The 16825-nt window shown below is 41.2% G+C and overlaps 2 protein-coding genes and 1 pseudogene across 3 annotated transcripts; 1 reads left to right on the forward strand and 2 right to left on the reverse strand.

The window, feature by feature from the left end:
* On the forward strand, positions 1-6917 carry LOC147795631 (TLC domain-containing protein 2-like). The gene is made up of 4 exons (XM_087131548.1): positions 1-119; positions 915-1106; positions 4710-4770; positions 6213-6917. The coding sequence occupies exons 1-4, from the start codon at positions 1-3 to the stop codon at positions 6585-6587; spliced, it is 747 nt and encodes a 248-aa protein (XP_086987674.1). The 3' UTR covers positions 6588-6917.
* A 2210-nt stretch (positions 6918-9127) lies between these two features.
* On the reverse strand, positions 9128-10149 carry LOC147795632 (ficolin-2 pseudogene; annotated as a pseudogene).
* Positions 10150-12544: 2395 nt separating this feature from the next.
* Positions 12545-16812, reverse strand: LOC147795633 (uncharacterized). Of its 2 annotated transcripts, XM_087131546.1 has the most exons (3): positions 15687-16812; positions 15342-15395; positions 12545-14767 (listed from the first exon to the last, which is right to left on the reverse strand). In XM_087131546.1, exons 2-3 carry the CDS (start codon positions 15359-15361, stop codon positions 13876-13878), a joined length of 912 nt encoding a protein of 303 aa, XP_086987672.1. In that variant the 5' UTR covers positions 15362-15395; positions 15687-16812; the 3' UTR covers positions 12545-13875. The 2 variants fall into 2 exon arrangements, with proteins under 2 accessions (XP_086987672.1, XP_086987671.1); XM_087131545.1 differs by lacking the exon at positions 15687-16812 and having other exon boundaries at positions 15342-15672.
* Between the last annotated feature and the right edge of the window lie 13 nt (positions 16813-16825).

Raw genomic sequence — 16825 nt, forward strand, 5'->3', positions numbered from 1 at the left:
ATGACGACGGCATTGAAACGCGACGCGGTTGCGTTCCTCCACCAGTGGCGGTCCGTGCTGGCGTACTTCCCCGGTAGGAGCGGCACGAAGCCCAGGTCCAGCGTCGAGTTGAAACCCTGGTAGCCGGCAGCAGAGACAACGGCCAAGGGAATGAAAAAGACTGGACATATCTGCACCTCAGAAATGAACGTAGAAAGGCTTATGATTTTTACATTACTGTCTTTTGTAAGAGGATTGTAAAAATGTGTATTATACTGCCAAAAGTACCAGACACGTGAGAAATGGCGCCCTCCTGTTCATTATTTTTAGTGCCTTGAGAGGTTGATATCTCAGTTCGGCAAAAAGTTAGATAAAGGTCGTTTATTGTCTTGAGGAAAAGAAAAAGCCAACACCCAAGTGGAATCAGATCTTCGCTGAAATTCCATGCAACATGTTATTTTACACAAAATGGCGAAATGTGTGTCTGTATTTTGCGCAGTTTACCATTAGATTTCTGTATGAGGCCTACTGATTTCCACTTTTGCACGACATTGATTATGGAAAGGATAGCTTTATATAACTCTAAGTAGACACAGAGTACCTGCACATGCAACACACTGTCGTCAATGTCAACAAAAATCAAAACGCTCGTAAAAATTGCTTCACTTTGCTAGTCTTTGGAAGAGACTAATCTCGCCTTGTGGAAGCTTCTTCTGCCGAACTTCACTTCCCTAAAAAGAAAGCCCCCAAAGCCACTATTATAGCCTTTATTCAAGTCTGCAGTTCCAGGGTTTTATGTAAAAAACAATTGCGTCCAGGCCCCCCCCAGCGTCATTCATGCATGGCCAACGTCCATATGCCTGGTTCTCATCTCAGTACATAAATTTATTACTACCGAAACACTCTTATCAAACCGTTGTTCGGTGTTTAACCAGCACCATGATTCCTCACTTCCTTCGCATTGCTGCCTGCTCTGCCCTGGGATTCCAGCTCTTCAACTCCTCCCTGGACTGGGGCTGCCTGCCCCGGCCGCAGGGTAAGTACGCCGGCAGGGAACGGCACCGGTGGAGGAACGCTGTCACGTCGTTGGTCCACGCCACCATGGCTTCGGCATTTGCCGTGTATTGGTGAGTCGAGTCGCCCGATGGACAACTACTCTGTATTGCGTCTCTTTCTTTGTTTTATCGTATGGGAACAATGATGGCTAACAATTCCATATGTGTTTTGTTTTGGCTTGAATTGGAGGACGTTTATTTTGAGAGAAAGTGGAATGATTAAAAACGCAAAAATGCACACAGTTGTAGTGAACAAGCAAGACAATAGATTTTCGTCTGCAAATACAGAACCCACGTATTTTTCACCCCAATTCAACGTGTGGAAATTAACGACTTCGACCGTGCGCGGCGGTTACTTGACCGGACCCTCGTGAACCATAAGGAAATGTCCTTAGCAACTTACCAATCCTCTGTTGAACTTTCTCGTTTTGAAGACTTCGTTTGCACAAAGTTAAAAAGCAATCACATTGAAACTCTTTGTTTGCACTCTACAAGGCAAGACTCGAATAAAACACTACAGAGTCATGAAAAGAAATTCTACTTAACTATGAAATTTAGCCTCGAACTGGTTGCTACGATGAAAAATTATTACCATTTTCAATTGATCACTTGGTCTTTTTTCCACTAAATTTCTCAGTTTTAGAAGTTTTCCCAGAACAGTGAGACACTGCATTCGACAAGCCATAATGGCAACTACACAAAACAATCAGTTCTGTGTAGCTAGATTTTTTTGTTCGACTTTCGTGAGTTATATTTGATACTTGTGCGCAGCGCGATGTGTGTTTTACATGCACAAAACCGATCCAGCCACCTGGCCACGTATACCACGTACCGTGCACGGCACACTGTGCATGTACAGGTACATGGGAATTTTCGACAGAGCTGATGTACATGTTCATGTGGTTCATGTAAAACTGTGGATATATACCGTGGATTTCAATATTTTCCTGACAATTTTATAATGACAGATAGACCTCGGTTATAATAATAAATGTTATGTTAACTTACTGTACTTTTGTGTTCGTCTTTCGTTCCTGAGTCAATGAATTCTTACGCTCGTAAGGCCGTACTGAGTCAGGTCGATATGCAAACGTGTCCGGTCGGGAAAGGAAAAAAATCTAGCGCAAAACCATCAGCAAATCTAAAACCTTCACACCTTTCTCCACCACAGCCCACTTTGGAAAACTTCAGGAAAACTGCGAATTCTTTGTTTCAAGCCTTCAAAAATCGCATCAAAACGTGAACAAACTACGGCTTACGAAAAGAGGTTTTCACAAAAATTACTAGTTTGGACCACTTTGATACTATTTCTCCATTTTATTTTCACAAAGCACGTTAGAAAAAGGCCTCATCTTACCATGAAAATATTTTGGGCAGGAATTTTTATTTCCAAAAAGTGAAAATAAGACGTAAATTTCATGAAATGAAGCAGCTGTTGCCTGGCACAAGTTCCCACTGCCCTCATTACGCACGCAAATGACCCCCAAAACGAGACATGCACAGTTAATAATTTCCCTCTGAAACGTACGGGAACTGTTGGTCATTAACACGTCAACTGATGTAAAAGCTAAATACCACAGTGCCATCGTCGGCATGACATTTTACCGCCGATGATTGTCTTTAGTTATACCAAATTTTAGCTAGATCAGATTTTATAATATTCTGGATGATGCCTATTTGCAAAGCCCTGTCAAGCCTGCCAAACGATTGTACAATTGAATGGTCATCGCGATTAGAGATCTGTCCACCTATGTCGTGTTTCATTCCGCTAGAAATTTAGAGAGAACGCAGTGAGTGGGCAAGTGTGTCAATGTTCCAAGCACTCATAATTGTAGGGTGGTGGCGCTCTTCTGCCAGGGCCCAAGTATACACAGTAAGCTAGGTAAACACTCTACCTCAATTTGGGGGCTTACAAAAAATTCAGGTGGCTTGGAAAATTTTGAGGGTCTCTGAATATATCACAGAGTGATACAAAACAACCATCCACATCAAAGACCACGCAGGTGCAAGAAATGTTTTTGAGGCGACGATGGTTTTGTGTTTTGAGTTTTGGCGTCACCCTTGCCTTTTCGATTTTTGGGGAGCTCCAAACTGGCTTAATTTAAAGCTTGGTGAAGTCGATCATCGATAAGACACGCGAGGGTGCAGCACGTATGTTCCAGCGCTGTGAAATCGGTACTCTATTATGTCCAGGGTGAGAGTTGGGACGTTGAAACACCGGTGTGCACGCAGAAACCACGCGGTCCAGCCTTCGCGTTAGGCCTCCCCACCACGGACGTATATAAAAAAAACCTGGACTTGCAACGCCTTTGTATGAAAAAGAAGCCAACCAGCGGCCATTTTACCGAGCCGAATACAAAGGCGTGGGTTGGCTCCCTACTATTGACGTCAGGAAGAACAAAGGCGGGCATTACCAGGAAAGCTTTGTATTCGGCTCGGTAAAATGGCTGCGAGTGGATTCAATGACTCTATAAGCTGATTAAGGGCATTGCGAGTACAGATTTTATTATACACGTCCGTGCTCCCCACTCCAAGCATGCGTCCATATCAGAATCAGCCACGTTGTCGACACATAAATTAAAATTTATCCATGATTGGCTTTCAGTTTTTGCATGAGCTTATTAAGGTCATTTTCCTGCAATATTAAACTTTCAAGATGTATTTTTTGCGTTGGGGAGATGTTAATTATATAATTAACATCTCCCCAACGCAAAAAATACATCTTGAAAATAGTTCGCGGTACCCGCTGCTTCATTTGACTCGGACCGGCCAGCCGACCCCGGCAAGCTCGGTGGTCGAGTGGTTAAGACTAGTAAGCGGGAGATCGTGGGTTCGAGTCCCACCCGAGTAAGCTTGTGAGGTTTTTTTCGCAAGCTCTCGGACAAGCACTGAGCATACAGTGCTTATTAATATACGTTGGGTAAGGGCAAAACCTGTTATATATAATATTAAACTTATTCACGTTTTCCTTTTTTGTTTGAACTCTCGCTGTTCAGTAACCTAGAAGTTTTTCCATACCCTTGCATTTCGATTCAGTTTTCAATTCAAGCAGAAAATGAATATGTATTGAATAGCAGACGGTGCTTATTGGTTATGCATAATGCATATCATTTTTAATGGAACCATCAACATTGATGGCAGAGCAGCCGTATGGAATTGCTGCTCAAACGCAGAAAATGTCATGGGCTGCACCGCTCCCTATTTTAGGGTATGCAGGATCCCCAGTGTTCGGCTGCTGGCAGCAGTCATTATTGTGTATTATAGACCCACAATCCCTTCTAATGGCATTTAAATTGATCAGTGATTGCCATCCAGCCCCTGCAAATATAAAAACCCGCAGAAAAAGGTCACAATAAGATCGGAGTAATTCCGGGGGGGGGGCTCAACGGCAAAGCCACAGTCAAAAACAGTAATTCAGAAGCCGTCATCTTTGACAACCATCCACAGCCACGGTGGCATTACTTCTGTGTGGTCATGTTCATAAACTTTTACAAATCCTCAAGAAAAAGTCCTGTGTGCTGAGGAAATCCTACGATATTTTGCACATAAATGTGGGGAGAGGAAAGTGTAGAAACTTGCACGTGTCGCGTGATTGGTGTGTTGGTTTGGGTAGCCAGAGGAATATTCAAGAAAAACTCCCAGTGTGATTTGTAATTTCGCCATTTTTCGGTACAGTTTGTCCAGCACTCCAGACCTGTGGCGTTATCCTGAAACCTTCTACTCCTCATCAGCGGACGTTTGCTTGGCTATTGTTTCTGGTAAGAGTTAGTTAAATCTTTCACCTTGCATCTCCTTGGACTGTCGTACCCAAGTTGTACAGAGTGCAAAATAACAGCATGCGCCTTGCTGAAAAATTCAAACCGTATCGTTAAAACAAACGCAGCACGGACTAGAATCAACAAATTATTAAAATAAAAACAAAAACAAAAAACCAAGGGCTTAAGACAGTAACTGGTATTTATCATGTATGTATTTTGAAATTGGGTGTGCTAGACTGTTGGAAAACACCACGACCCATCACGGAATCAAACGCATCGCGGCATTGACATTCAAACTCAGCGCAGAAAATGTACAACGGGCAATCGAGTGGAACGTTTAGCAAAATTAATAATGGTCAACGTTGATAGAACTGAACAAGTGTACGCCTTTGAAATGAAAAAAAATCAACGACCATACTTTGCATACATGGACGCCTATTAAATATTGCAGGAAGGTGGAAACAGATGTTTCTAAATAACGCTGGTATAGAGAATATTTCGGCATCTTTTTCGAAGCAATGTTATTAACCACTGTTGTAGGCAATTCCCCTAAACGATATTAGTTTTTCGTCCGGTACAGCCATCACTGACTTCAAAGAAGGTGGAGTGTATGTTCCTTCCCCAATTTCAGAAGTGTCATTTTCATTTTTTTTTAAAAAGAAATCTCCAGGTTGTCAAGGTTCAGTAGCAGCTTTTGTGACCTTTGAGGAAAAGAAAGAAATATCTAGTCGGTTTCATTCGGTGCCAGAAGGAATTAAATAAATCAAATGTGATTTTTTAGAATGGTTTCAAAGTGCGACTCATATTAAGCGCAAGTAATTTCGCAATTTGGAACTTTTTTCTACACTATACAGACGTTTTCCCACATCTGGTAAGAATTCACTACAGGAACTTCAAATTTACAAACAGTCGTTTATCATTTTCTTAGTTTTAATACTGTTTTAATTATTTCTTAAAATTTCTTTGTTTTTCCCCCACTTTATGTACATATATATTAAGTGTGGAGTCTGCTCCAGGAAGGCTTTATTAACAAACTACTTTTTATTCCTCTTTCTATACTTTTCCCACAAAATTTCACAGGGTACACAATTTACGATGCCTACGATATGATAACCAACAACCACTTTTTCAAAGTCTGGTCTGTTGTTATACATCACGTGTGTGTAAGTAACACTATCTGCAATGTGTTTTTAATTGCAAAGCCTGGGGTGTTAACTGAACTGTGCGTGTAACAAATATTGTCAAATATATAATCTTAAAGATACCTTGTATTTCCTCTATTTTTCTGTATTTCTAGTTTTAAAAAAAACAAATGATCGGTGTTAATTTAACGCCTTGGGCGTTAAATTAACACCACAGATTTTACAGTGTATATTCTGTCCTTTTAAAATAAACAAGTGGTTCTTTGTTTCTGTTCTAGATGAGTTGTGTGTTCATGATTATGAATAAGGAACGAGGCGCATTGGGTGCAGGCATGATTTCACTACTGTCCGAATTCAACGCCATCTTCCTCCACTCCCGTCTTCTCCTGCTGATGCATGGTTTCCCGAAAGACTCCTTGGTCTACGGTATCCACAAGGTCTTCAATCTGGTAACTTTTGTGTTCCTGCGGCTGGTTCCTATCGGGTACGTGTCGTACATAGCATGGACCAGCAGTCACTTGCCCGCCTCCTTGGTCGTAGGCTTCCCACTTATGGTCACGATTATTTTCGTCCTCAACTGGTTTTTGTTGTGGCGGTTGCTTTACAGCGATTTCTTAACAAAAGGTGATCAGCACGCTATAATGGATAACTGATACATAACGTTTTCGCATCCACGTATTAAAATTTTCTTTACCCTAAAATGTTTAGGACACAATCTAACCCCTCGAATTTTTTCCGATATCGCCGCAGTGCATTTTTTCAGGAGCCGAGCCGATAGGGTACCTTCGAGTAACTCTTTCCGGTCATTTCAACACTAATTTTGTGAAAATCGAATGTACCGTTTATATGCAACAGCCATATATGCGAGCGAGACAGGCCAGCCAAAAATGTGTATTTTTCCACAGCGGTGTTCAAAGCATGCAGGCCGGCACGCGTGCAGCCTTGAACTTCAAATGACTGTATATAACAAAACACATGGGCGTAAATCCCTGGGAATCGGGGTATATACCCCCTCACACCCTTGTTAAGAGGTGGATGGGCTATTAAATCGGCCCCCCCCCCGAGAACTCGGCTGTGCCTCTCTTGATTTTCTATTAAAATGTGATATGCATGTAAAGACCCCTTTTATCATTACAAAGTTGGTATTTTCAAAATTGCTTCCCCGTTTTAGTGATATTCGTTGGGAAATCCTGAAACCTCTTCACAATCCGCTTTAATTTTTTTGCTCATCACAAAATGTGTGTGTCTATGGGGGGGGGGGAGGTGAATCTGTCCCCTGGCTGTGAGAAGCCTTGGTCAGGGTGTTCGTCATTCGCCGCATCGCACGCGCAGCGCACACCGGGCTATTTCAGGGTTAAACGTTTCGAATATAAAGTCACATTAAGAATTTCATACAGACCTACATATAAAATGCATGGGCGAAATATTTGAGCACGATCAACGCGCGCATAAAATTAAAGTTTGGTTTTTGTAAATTTCTTTTCAAGTTTTGGCAAGTCATTCTTGATGAAATTTCCCTGCAAGCTGATCATCTCAAACAGTGATCCAGCAGCCTCGTCACAACACTTCCCTCCACTTCACTGCAAAATAGTTCATCTAAAGGGGCTCATTTTGGCCAAATATTTCGGAGTTACATACATGCATTATACGTAAGCTCACAGTCCAGCTCAGAGCTGGGACACAGAGGTTTAGTGTTGCTGACTTCCATGTACCTGAGCCCCCCAAAAACTCTGTAAGAATAACTGTGATTCGGTGGGCGAGGGTAACTTTGGGCGAATTACATTCCAAAAACCACGGACCTTTCTGTTTTGTAAAGGCTGAATCTGAATGTTGTATGCAGCCTGGTCTAGGTCTTTGCTCCATTGGAATTACGCAGAGCTGAGATGTGCTGACAATTGACGTGGCCGTACATTGATCGCCACATAAAATGGGAGCCATAGGCGTCGCCGTGAGTTTTCCCTGGGGAAAAGCACCTTTTCCCAGGAGGAAAACATCCAGCGGGGTGTAAAGAACTAATCAACCATTAAAAATGGGAGGGGCTAGATTATGAGGATTTGTTAAGCGAATTTACGGTTGACTTTCCCTGTCATATCTTTTGATTTTTTTTTTCACTTTTTTCTCCTTTTTATTTCTAATTTCTTTTCTGAGGGGCAAACATCCCCTGTGACGCCAAACATATCAGCTTACTTTATCGATAAGAAACCGATCGGGATTGGACCAAATTTCACCGATGTGATCACCGCCCCTTATTTGTTGTATAACTATTAAGCCTTATTAATTGCGTGATATATATTTACCAAGGTACAATAACTTGCCAAAGTATTCATTATTCACTACGCCCATCCCCCGGTCAAAACGTGGGATTTACGCCCATTCCCTAGCCCTCACAAGCTTGTGAAACAACTTTAAAATACGAGACGTTAACTTGAAACAGAATTCAATAAAGACCTCAAAAGCAACTTAATCACAACTTTATTCAGTTTTAGTGAAATTCAATGAATTACGAGGAAAGGTCACGTGCGGTGTAGCAAAAAGGACAACGTAACAGTTGCACGTTTTCAGCATCCACACGTATTTCTCATCCATGACACATGCGTATCATAAATTCGCTTTTGCTATCCGTGAAATGTACGTTTTTAACAACTTGTAGTGCCTTGTAAATAATGAGCAAAAAATAACATTGGTAAATTATTTTGGCTTTGAAATTGGTATTAGTTTTCTTTTTCTGGGATTGTCTGTGATAGCACAAGTGTTCTTAAACCTTACATAATTAAAGCTCAATAAAGAGAAACTATGAAAAAAACACAGTGACAATTTCTTTTAAGCATTTCCTACACAAAGTAAGGTTAAAATTAAAGTGAAATTCAAAAGGGTGGCAAATCTCACCAAAATTCTTCCTCTAAGACGAGGAGCACGATTATGAGTTACACGACAACGACAGTCAACCTAGCAACAAGCTACTAGGCAACCAATGAGCGACCAGCAAACTTACCAGACGTCCAAACAATATGAAAACAACCAAAAAAGCAGTGACGATGAGAATTGGATGATAATCAACGATTAGTTAATGCGCCATCTATTCAGTCTGCATAAATATTGGCTGTCAACAACTTTTAGCTAAAGCCTAAACAATTCTCGTTTTTCTTCCTGGACGCATAAGCACGATATAAACACATTAAAGTGGGGTTCCTTTTTAGCCTGTCATGCTAAACTTCATCTCTGAACGCTTGAGTGAGTAGTTATAGCCCTTGAAGTCATGCCATTCGATCCCATCTCCGTCATCAGCACCCTTCAGATATTTACCATTCAGGTTGGAAACCGAGCAGGAATTGTACCACCAGGCGCCTGTAGCCAACTCGGCACAGTTGGAACTCGAGTTGTCGTTGTCCTGGTCTTTGGTCGTGAAGCGGTTATTGCTGTGGCATCCAAGTGAATCTCCCGCGAGAAAGATTATTGTCGAATTAAATTAACACATGAAAAAAAAAACATCTTAAATCTGGCCTCCTCTAAAAGCGGCCTTGTCAATCGTTTTATCATATTCAGTGGCGCAAGTTTGTGCCGAGAGCTGGAGGGATGTGGGTGGGGAGAGTAACTTGCCCGGCCATGGAAAGTTGAAAAGCGGGAGGGTGGGGGGGGTTGCTGAAACCATGTGACACTGGAAGCGAGGTCCATGATATATACACCTGTATTGTATTACACTCGTGCAGAACCTCACATCAAACCAGCGTATTTGAGGCTTTTAAAACTTGGTTTTCCTGTTTGAATTCTATTAAAGACATGTTAGTTGTTGGGAGGTCCCAGAAATATTCTTCACAATCCACACAAATTTTTTCTCACCATGAAAAGTTAGGAGGCGTGGATTCAATAGCCAACCCCCCGTCAAAAAGTGTTGGGATATATATACCTCCATCCTTCCCGAGGATTGACGTCCATTAGTGTGAAAGGAGAAGGTGATGGCGCGAAGTAAATAGTTGCCTCATCAAAATCTTCATTTGCTTCCTGGATAATTTCAGGAAGCAAACTGAAACGACCTGCTGACTTACCGGCCGTTCCTGAACAGCCTCCCACCGGCATCTGGTACTGGTCGCCCCCACCAGCTACATGAAACGTGCTGTACACGGCATACCTCGAGTTGCCCTCGAAGTCCTCGAGATCGACGCGCAGTCGGTACGAGTCGCTCTGAACAACGAGCCGGTGCAGGGCATCGTTGCTCATTATATTGCATCATTACATAGCAGCAGCAAAGACCCTTGCCACGGAAACAGCTCTAGTAGCATTTCGCTACCGTACCGCTTCAACATGATTTTTCACCAGATAATTGTGTTCCACCAATTGCAATGAAGTGTCTGCCGTGACGTAATGGATATCTTCCAATCAGAATGAAGTTTGGCATATATGGCACGAGTTGGTTGTCATGCCAACTCTCCTGCAAGATTCAGTACCAATGACAGCTGAACAAATCCTGGTTCGTTTGAAAAATTCACAAATTAGCACTATTAGCTGTGGAATCTGGTTTAATTTCTTGAGATAAACAGCTGAACCTGGCAGACAGATGGCAAATTACCCTCGTTTGTCCGAGTTTCCCTTCATCGCTGGAGATCTAACAGTAGTTTAGTATTATGTTCATGTTCACGCAGTGGTGTCAGTAGTAATTAACAGTGTGAAACGAACTTTTTTCGCACATTAAGAAGACCACTTTCGTAGCATCCCGTTTCCTGCAGTGCTGTCTTTCCTTCTGATAAATGTCTCCAAATGAGACTTATTGGTAAACGACTGTGAAGACAGTTGGGGCAAAGTGCTTTCGCTTTAACAAAATGTGTGTCTTTTTGAAAAGGGTTTTAAAATATGATATGGAAGGTCTATTGACAGTAAAGCATGCATGATACAACAAAAAGCGTGGTTTTAAATTCAACATGTTAACTTTGTGGTGTACGACTGTGACTGCCAAAAGGATAAGGCGGAAACTGTCTCAGTTTTAAAGTGTTCTGGTTTACAACTGTTTTATTTACAAAACTTTATACATAGGCATAAAAAGAACAAGATTTGACCAAGGATTTTATCAGGTTGTGGGCAAAGAAATGAAGTTTACAATCATCTATTAAATTGCCTCTTTGTTTCCTGATTGTCAGCTATCCCATTCAATGTATTTTGTTACTAACAAAAATCAAATTCAATCAGTGAAATACAAAATCACTTTGACCTTTTACAAGTCATTTCAGGCTCTTTACAATCACACAGAAGATTAGAGTTCGTTGTCATAAAAATGCACAAAAGGTTTTATTCTTTCTCATTGAGAAAATATGCAGTTTTCAGTGTATACATCCCTTATAATTAAGTGAACTTCCAGCTCCCCTAATATGTCAACTCTCTGCTCAATTCTCAGCACTGCACTCGGGTATTGGTAGGGTTTCTGTCATCCAGATCGGTTTGTGACACCGGGTAGCACGGGTAGTGTGGTTGACATCAAAAGTGACCACTCACCATCTAAATATAAAGAAATGACCAAACCGTATAAGTGCTACATTTCTAATTTGGAAATAAAAGGTAAGTTCCTGGCTATAATTCAAACTTCAAAATGATCATACTAGCTTTTGAATTAAATTACATAGCTGAATCCTTCACCCTTGACAAATATGACTGTATAATCAGATCAAATTGCATCTATAAATTCTATTGATATTTTCAGTGAAGGAAAGGAACTTCATCTTATCACAACATCAATGAACGTTGTAGAATAATCTGCCTAAATAAATAAGGTATTTACACTTAGGAGTTTCTTCAGTGAGAAGTACTTAAGGTGGTTGGGTTCTGCTCCATTGCTGACCTTCACAATAAAATCTGTTTTTTCTCGATTCTGTTCTAAGCGTGGTAGATTATTTCTGGCATGAGGTACCTGAATTTGTGCCTACTGGGCAAAAGTGCCTCTAAATTGTGTCTCGTGTCCAACGAGAAAACGCTTTATGGGAGCAACTCAAATGTCGCGCTGACATACCAGAATCATCTGGCATTCTGACTCTCAGCCTAGCTATGCTACTTTCCACATCACTTCCATTTCACACGTCACTCCAATAAGCTCAAGCTAATTTTTAAATAATAAAAGAAGCAGCTTTTTGCCAGAACCTGGCTAACCTAATTTACTAAGGAAAAAGGCACAGACACAGGTTCACCTTCAATAATGGTTTGGAGTGAACATTTAATCAACCAGTCAGGAGAGGGAAAAACTTCCTAGTGGACTCCCATCTCTAATTCAGCTCTAAACGAATTGGGGGAAAGAACATTCCATTAAAATCTGAGGAGTTAAAGCAACTGATCAGTACACACGCCAAAACCTAAAAAAAAATTAAAAACATGTTACATATGGGAAAACTGCCTGGTTTTTTCCCTACAGATACAGAGCATGTCAGTGCTTAAATTTCCTCTTGACTATGAAATCTATTGTTAAAGTTTACAAAAAAAAATCATCGTAGGGGAAAATTAATAACAATGAAGACAGACTGTTATAAAAATACAGAGCAATTTGTTTATGTAACTGTATACCTATTCCATCCTAAGCTGGACATGTACCATTATGAGCCGCAAGCTTGACCACGAGAGGGCGCAATTTTCCCAGCAACGAAGGCTCCTTTGGCTGGAACTGCACTTCGCTGGTTCACAAACGACTATGGAATGCAGGCGTTGCGGTCGCGTCGCTACCAACACAATGAACACTAACGAACCAGCATGCCTCTCTGCAACCGATGAGGGGGTGTTTTTTCTCAAGACAGTGTTCGCTTGAAAATAATGGTGTCACCAAGTCATAGACTCAGTTCTGAAATTCACGAACACGAACGCGCGGGGAACATAAGAACACAAGATTTTAAATTTAACAAGTCAGTGATCACAAATGCACTTTGTTGAAAATCCCTCATCCATATTTATTCTCGATAATAAAGTTGAGATATTTGAAAACATCAGTACCTGGCAATCTTTAACATAAGTGACATTAAAAAGCTTTCAATTTTATGTTTTTCTTATACTGAAAAAAAACTTCAAATATAAACCCTTCAACCCCAAACTAATAAATCGCAGGAGTTTCTTTAAATGCCAAATAATTACTGTTCCCTAAACCCGACCGTCAAAGTTGCTTCGCTGCTTCATTTGCATGATGTATGAACTGACCTTGAATTGACCATCTGGCTGTAAAATGGATCTTGGGAGTTATTAGAAAGAATTGCTAAGCAAAAGCGAATAATCGACATACGCGTACTATAATGCTGTACCAATTATCCACATCCGTTACCACAGAATATAATTATTACAGGCATCTTCTGTCATTCGTCATTGGACAGTGAGTAATCGCATATCCAAACCAAAACATGAACATTAAACTTTAAAAAGCAGAAGTGAAATATTCCGTTTAATAATTCCTTCACCATGATGAGTGATGTTTGTATTTCAAAACTGAAATACCTAGCTATGTTTAAAATCAGTTAAATTCAAATTTGAAGTTTAGAATTCATTTTTTTTTCTGAACATAAAAAAAAAACTAACGATGGAATTGTTGTTTCACCGACGCATGGAACACAATTCTAAAGCCGGGCTTGAAGTCGATTCGATGACTCAAAATAACTACATGTCCACTGAAATGGATGCTTCTAAGATTGTAGACTATTTTGTCTCTTTACGTCTCCCAAATAAACCTTTAAAAAAATCCTTCACACTCACAGCAATCAAAGGTCTGGTCTCTGCTCAAAAAATATATAAGCGTTTTTGGCGCAATTTGTTGGTGTTTAACGTCTCTGGAATTTGGCCTAATGACTCTTCGACGTCGTTTTTATTTTGCTGGCGACTCTGCTGATTATAAGGAACAAAATTGAAGGTTGGACTTGCATAATATTCCTAGCTTCTGGTCTTAAACTACCTCTCTCCGGATTTCGTGAAAGTTAACTAAAATGTCTAACGTTAATTTACAACATCCCAGGAACCAGTGAGCGCAGCTATTTCATATTCATCGCTGTAGGTTTCGGATCGATAGTAAACATGCCGGCCGTCAGTGCCCCAAACACCAACCTTTCCCGCCGAAATATCTATCAAGTTCAGCTGGTCGTTGTCCAGGATCCATTTGGATCCCGTGGCATCGGGATCTTCGCCAGCTCCCCGGCTCACTTGGTTAAACAGTACTGCCCACATGTTCCCCGCTGGTGAAACCGCAATCCCTTTGATCATCTGGGGACTCCGTACACTCTCACGACTGTCGTCGTACAGCTGCCACAGCCCAAAGTTGGTGTCACCCATTACGGGCAGCCTGAAGATTTTGCCCCATCTGTCAAGAAGCCACACATTGCTCGGACCTACAAATAACTTAATGATAAGCGCCATCTCGGGAAGACTCTTCTGAGACCACGCAGTGATCCTACCGTGATTACCTGAACCACCATACGAGCCTATTCGATGGTACAGCCTCTGCCCAGACGAAAAGAACTGTACCACCCAGAGACCGGACTTCCCCGCGGCAACTTTATCCGCCCGCAAGGTCCCCAACGATTTCCAGTTACTACCCTCAGGTTTGTCATCAGTTATTCCTTCTCTGCGATACACGAAATTATTGTTGGTACCAAGTGCCCAAATGTGCCCGTTAGGGCCGACAGAAATGGCTTGCTTGTTGGACCAAGGTTGCTTAATCCACTCTCCATAGCTGGTGGCGCTGTTCACTTGTCGACTGAAGATTTCGTTATTGGTGTTCACAGCCCAAACGTGTTCCGGCCCTGTTGCAATCTGCTTCAGTGTGCCTAACTCGGCATCGCTTCCAGCAGAAAATCTGACATTAAAACTTAACAAGCCAACCAACATCAAGCTGCAACAAACGGAATAAATTCTTTAAGTGTGGTGGAGTTATACTTAACTTACGGTCAGTTTACACAATGCCTTATAAAAGGGTGAAGCTCAAAGAGCACATCTAAGGAAAACATGTTTTCTCTGATTTTTACCTGTTCAAATATAATGGAAGCGTTCAAATCGAACGCAGTGTCATTTGTCTTCGGAGCTCAACTATAACAAGCTAGAAATGGCCTTTTCTGTTCGTGCCAAGATGCAAATTCAGAATGAAGATTGCGTCTTTCAGAGAAAACGACGGGAACCCTCGACCTGGGTTGGTAGTGGATAATCCCTTGGGCATGCCAAACAATGCATGTAGCCATTGTTTGGCATGCACGACGGTTTATCCACTATGACAAATGACACTGCGTTCGATTTCAATGCTTCAATATTATTTGAATAGATGAAATAAGAGAAAACATGTTTTCCTTAGAGGTGCTCTTTAAGTACAACATCCAGTTGCCATAATTAGCACAGGTAAAGCGTTTTTGTATTCCGTTTATTTTAAAGAAGAAAAAGACCAAACGAGCCGAACAAATTAAATATCAACATACCAAGTTGAAATAGCCTCCATACTGCTTGCAAATGTCCAATCGGTTTCTGCAAGTCTGAAACATGAGTGACGAAAGAACTCCTTACAGACCATCCCGAAACCGAATTCATTTTGCCCTAGTGTAACCTGCTTGTATTACCAACGTATTACGTACGTTATTCACGGATTTCAAGTGAAAAAGTGTTCTTAGAGCTATGCGGATATTTAGCACCTAATTTGTCTGAACAAAAATTGAGCATCGTTTTGATCTTTTCTAACGAGGCTTTGCCCCCTCCCCAAAAAAGCATAATTACGTACACGTTTGCTCATTAACAACCAAAGGAAACTGGAGGCTTTTGCTACTCACGCACAAACGTGCTTTTTCTGCGCTGTCTGCAACAATACAATTTTACTTGTGGGAGTGGCCGACTAAACACTGGGTGAAGCTGTGCAGAATAACTGGAGTTGGCTGGTGAAGAGTGAGTCTTCTATCTTGCCTACAACCTTTTATGATGGCCGAAACTGCAGGTTATTCATACCTATTAATGATAGTCAATGACCGGCAAATTTATGCAGATAACTAATTGTCGATTATAAATGCAATGCACCATCTACGGATTTTTTTTTCAATATTTTAAATGGCAACGGTACATCGTGTGCTGAATGGAGATTTTAGATTTGATAAGTCAGTGGTTACAAACGCAGCTTGTTGAAAATCCCTTCATCCGTATTTTATTTTCACTGGTTGTCAACTGTAATTTTCCGTGCTCTTGACTGATAGGAAACCAGCCCAATTAATCAATTCACGTGGACAATATAAAAAATGACATTACCATAATCGCGGGGATTTCTTGCAGTAATTGCACGACATGCTGACTTACATTTAGTTCCCGAAAGCCAGATATGATTAATGATTTCTCATACATCAAGCCTGCTGCTGTTTTTCTATTGTCCTTCGTAGAGGCGGGCACATTTTAGTCAGACAATTCATCACAAAGTATCGACTGACGCAACTGAAGAACAGGACCAAAAACTTCAGAAGGAAACGAGGACCTTGAAATCAAGATGGTCGACCATCATTATTTTCATACGAACGATCCCAGGAGGACAGGTTAGAGTAAAAAACCACGTTTTTATTCTCGTGAAAAGGATGCCAAAAACAAAAAAAAACGGAGGACCTCCGAAACTTTCAAACTAGCCCTACCAACATGAATGTGTACGATTTCACTTTGAAATTTATGATCTACGCAAAAGTTCTGAAAAAGTGCATCTATTGCATGAATAGCGCCCCTAGTGTTAGGCCTACGTGTTGTCAGCACGTGTTACACCACCCTCATCCCCCATCCCACAGTCCAAGTATAATGCAGGGACTGCTATTAGACCAGATTATTCTCGTACTCATTTCCTGTGCAACTTTCAACCCATACGTTTAAAATACCCGTAGAAAGGCAGCGGCAAAATAGTAATCAGCTCTTGGAACATTACAATACCTCAGTGGTTGAAGTT

This window comes from Acanthaster planci, unplaced genomic scaffold (genome assembly GCF_054643075.1).
Source record: "Acanthaster planci isolate LZ-2023a unplaced genomic scaffold, COTS_SCS Contig1, whole genome shotgun sequence".
Taxonomy (NCBI): Eukaryota; Metazoa; Echinodermata; class Asteroidea; order Valvatida; family Acanthasteridae; genus Acanthaster; species Acanthaster planci.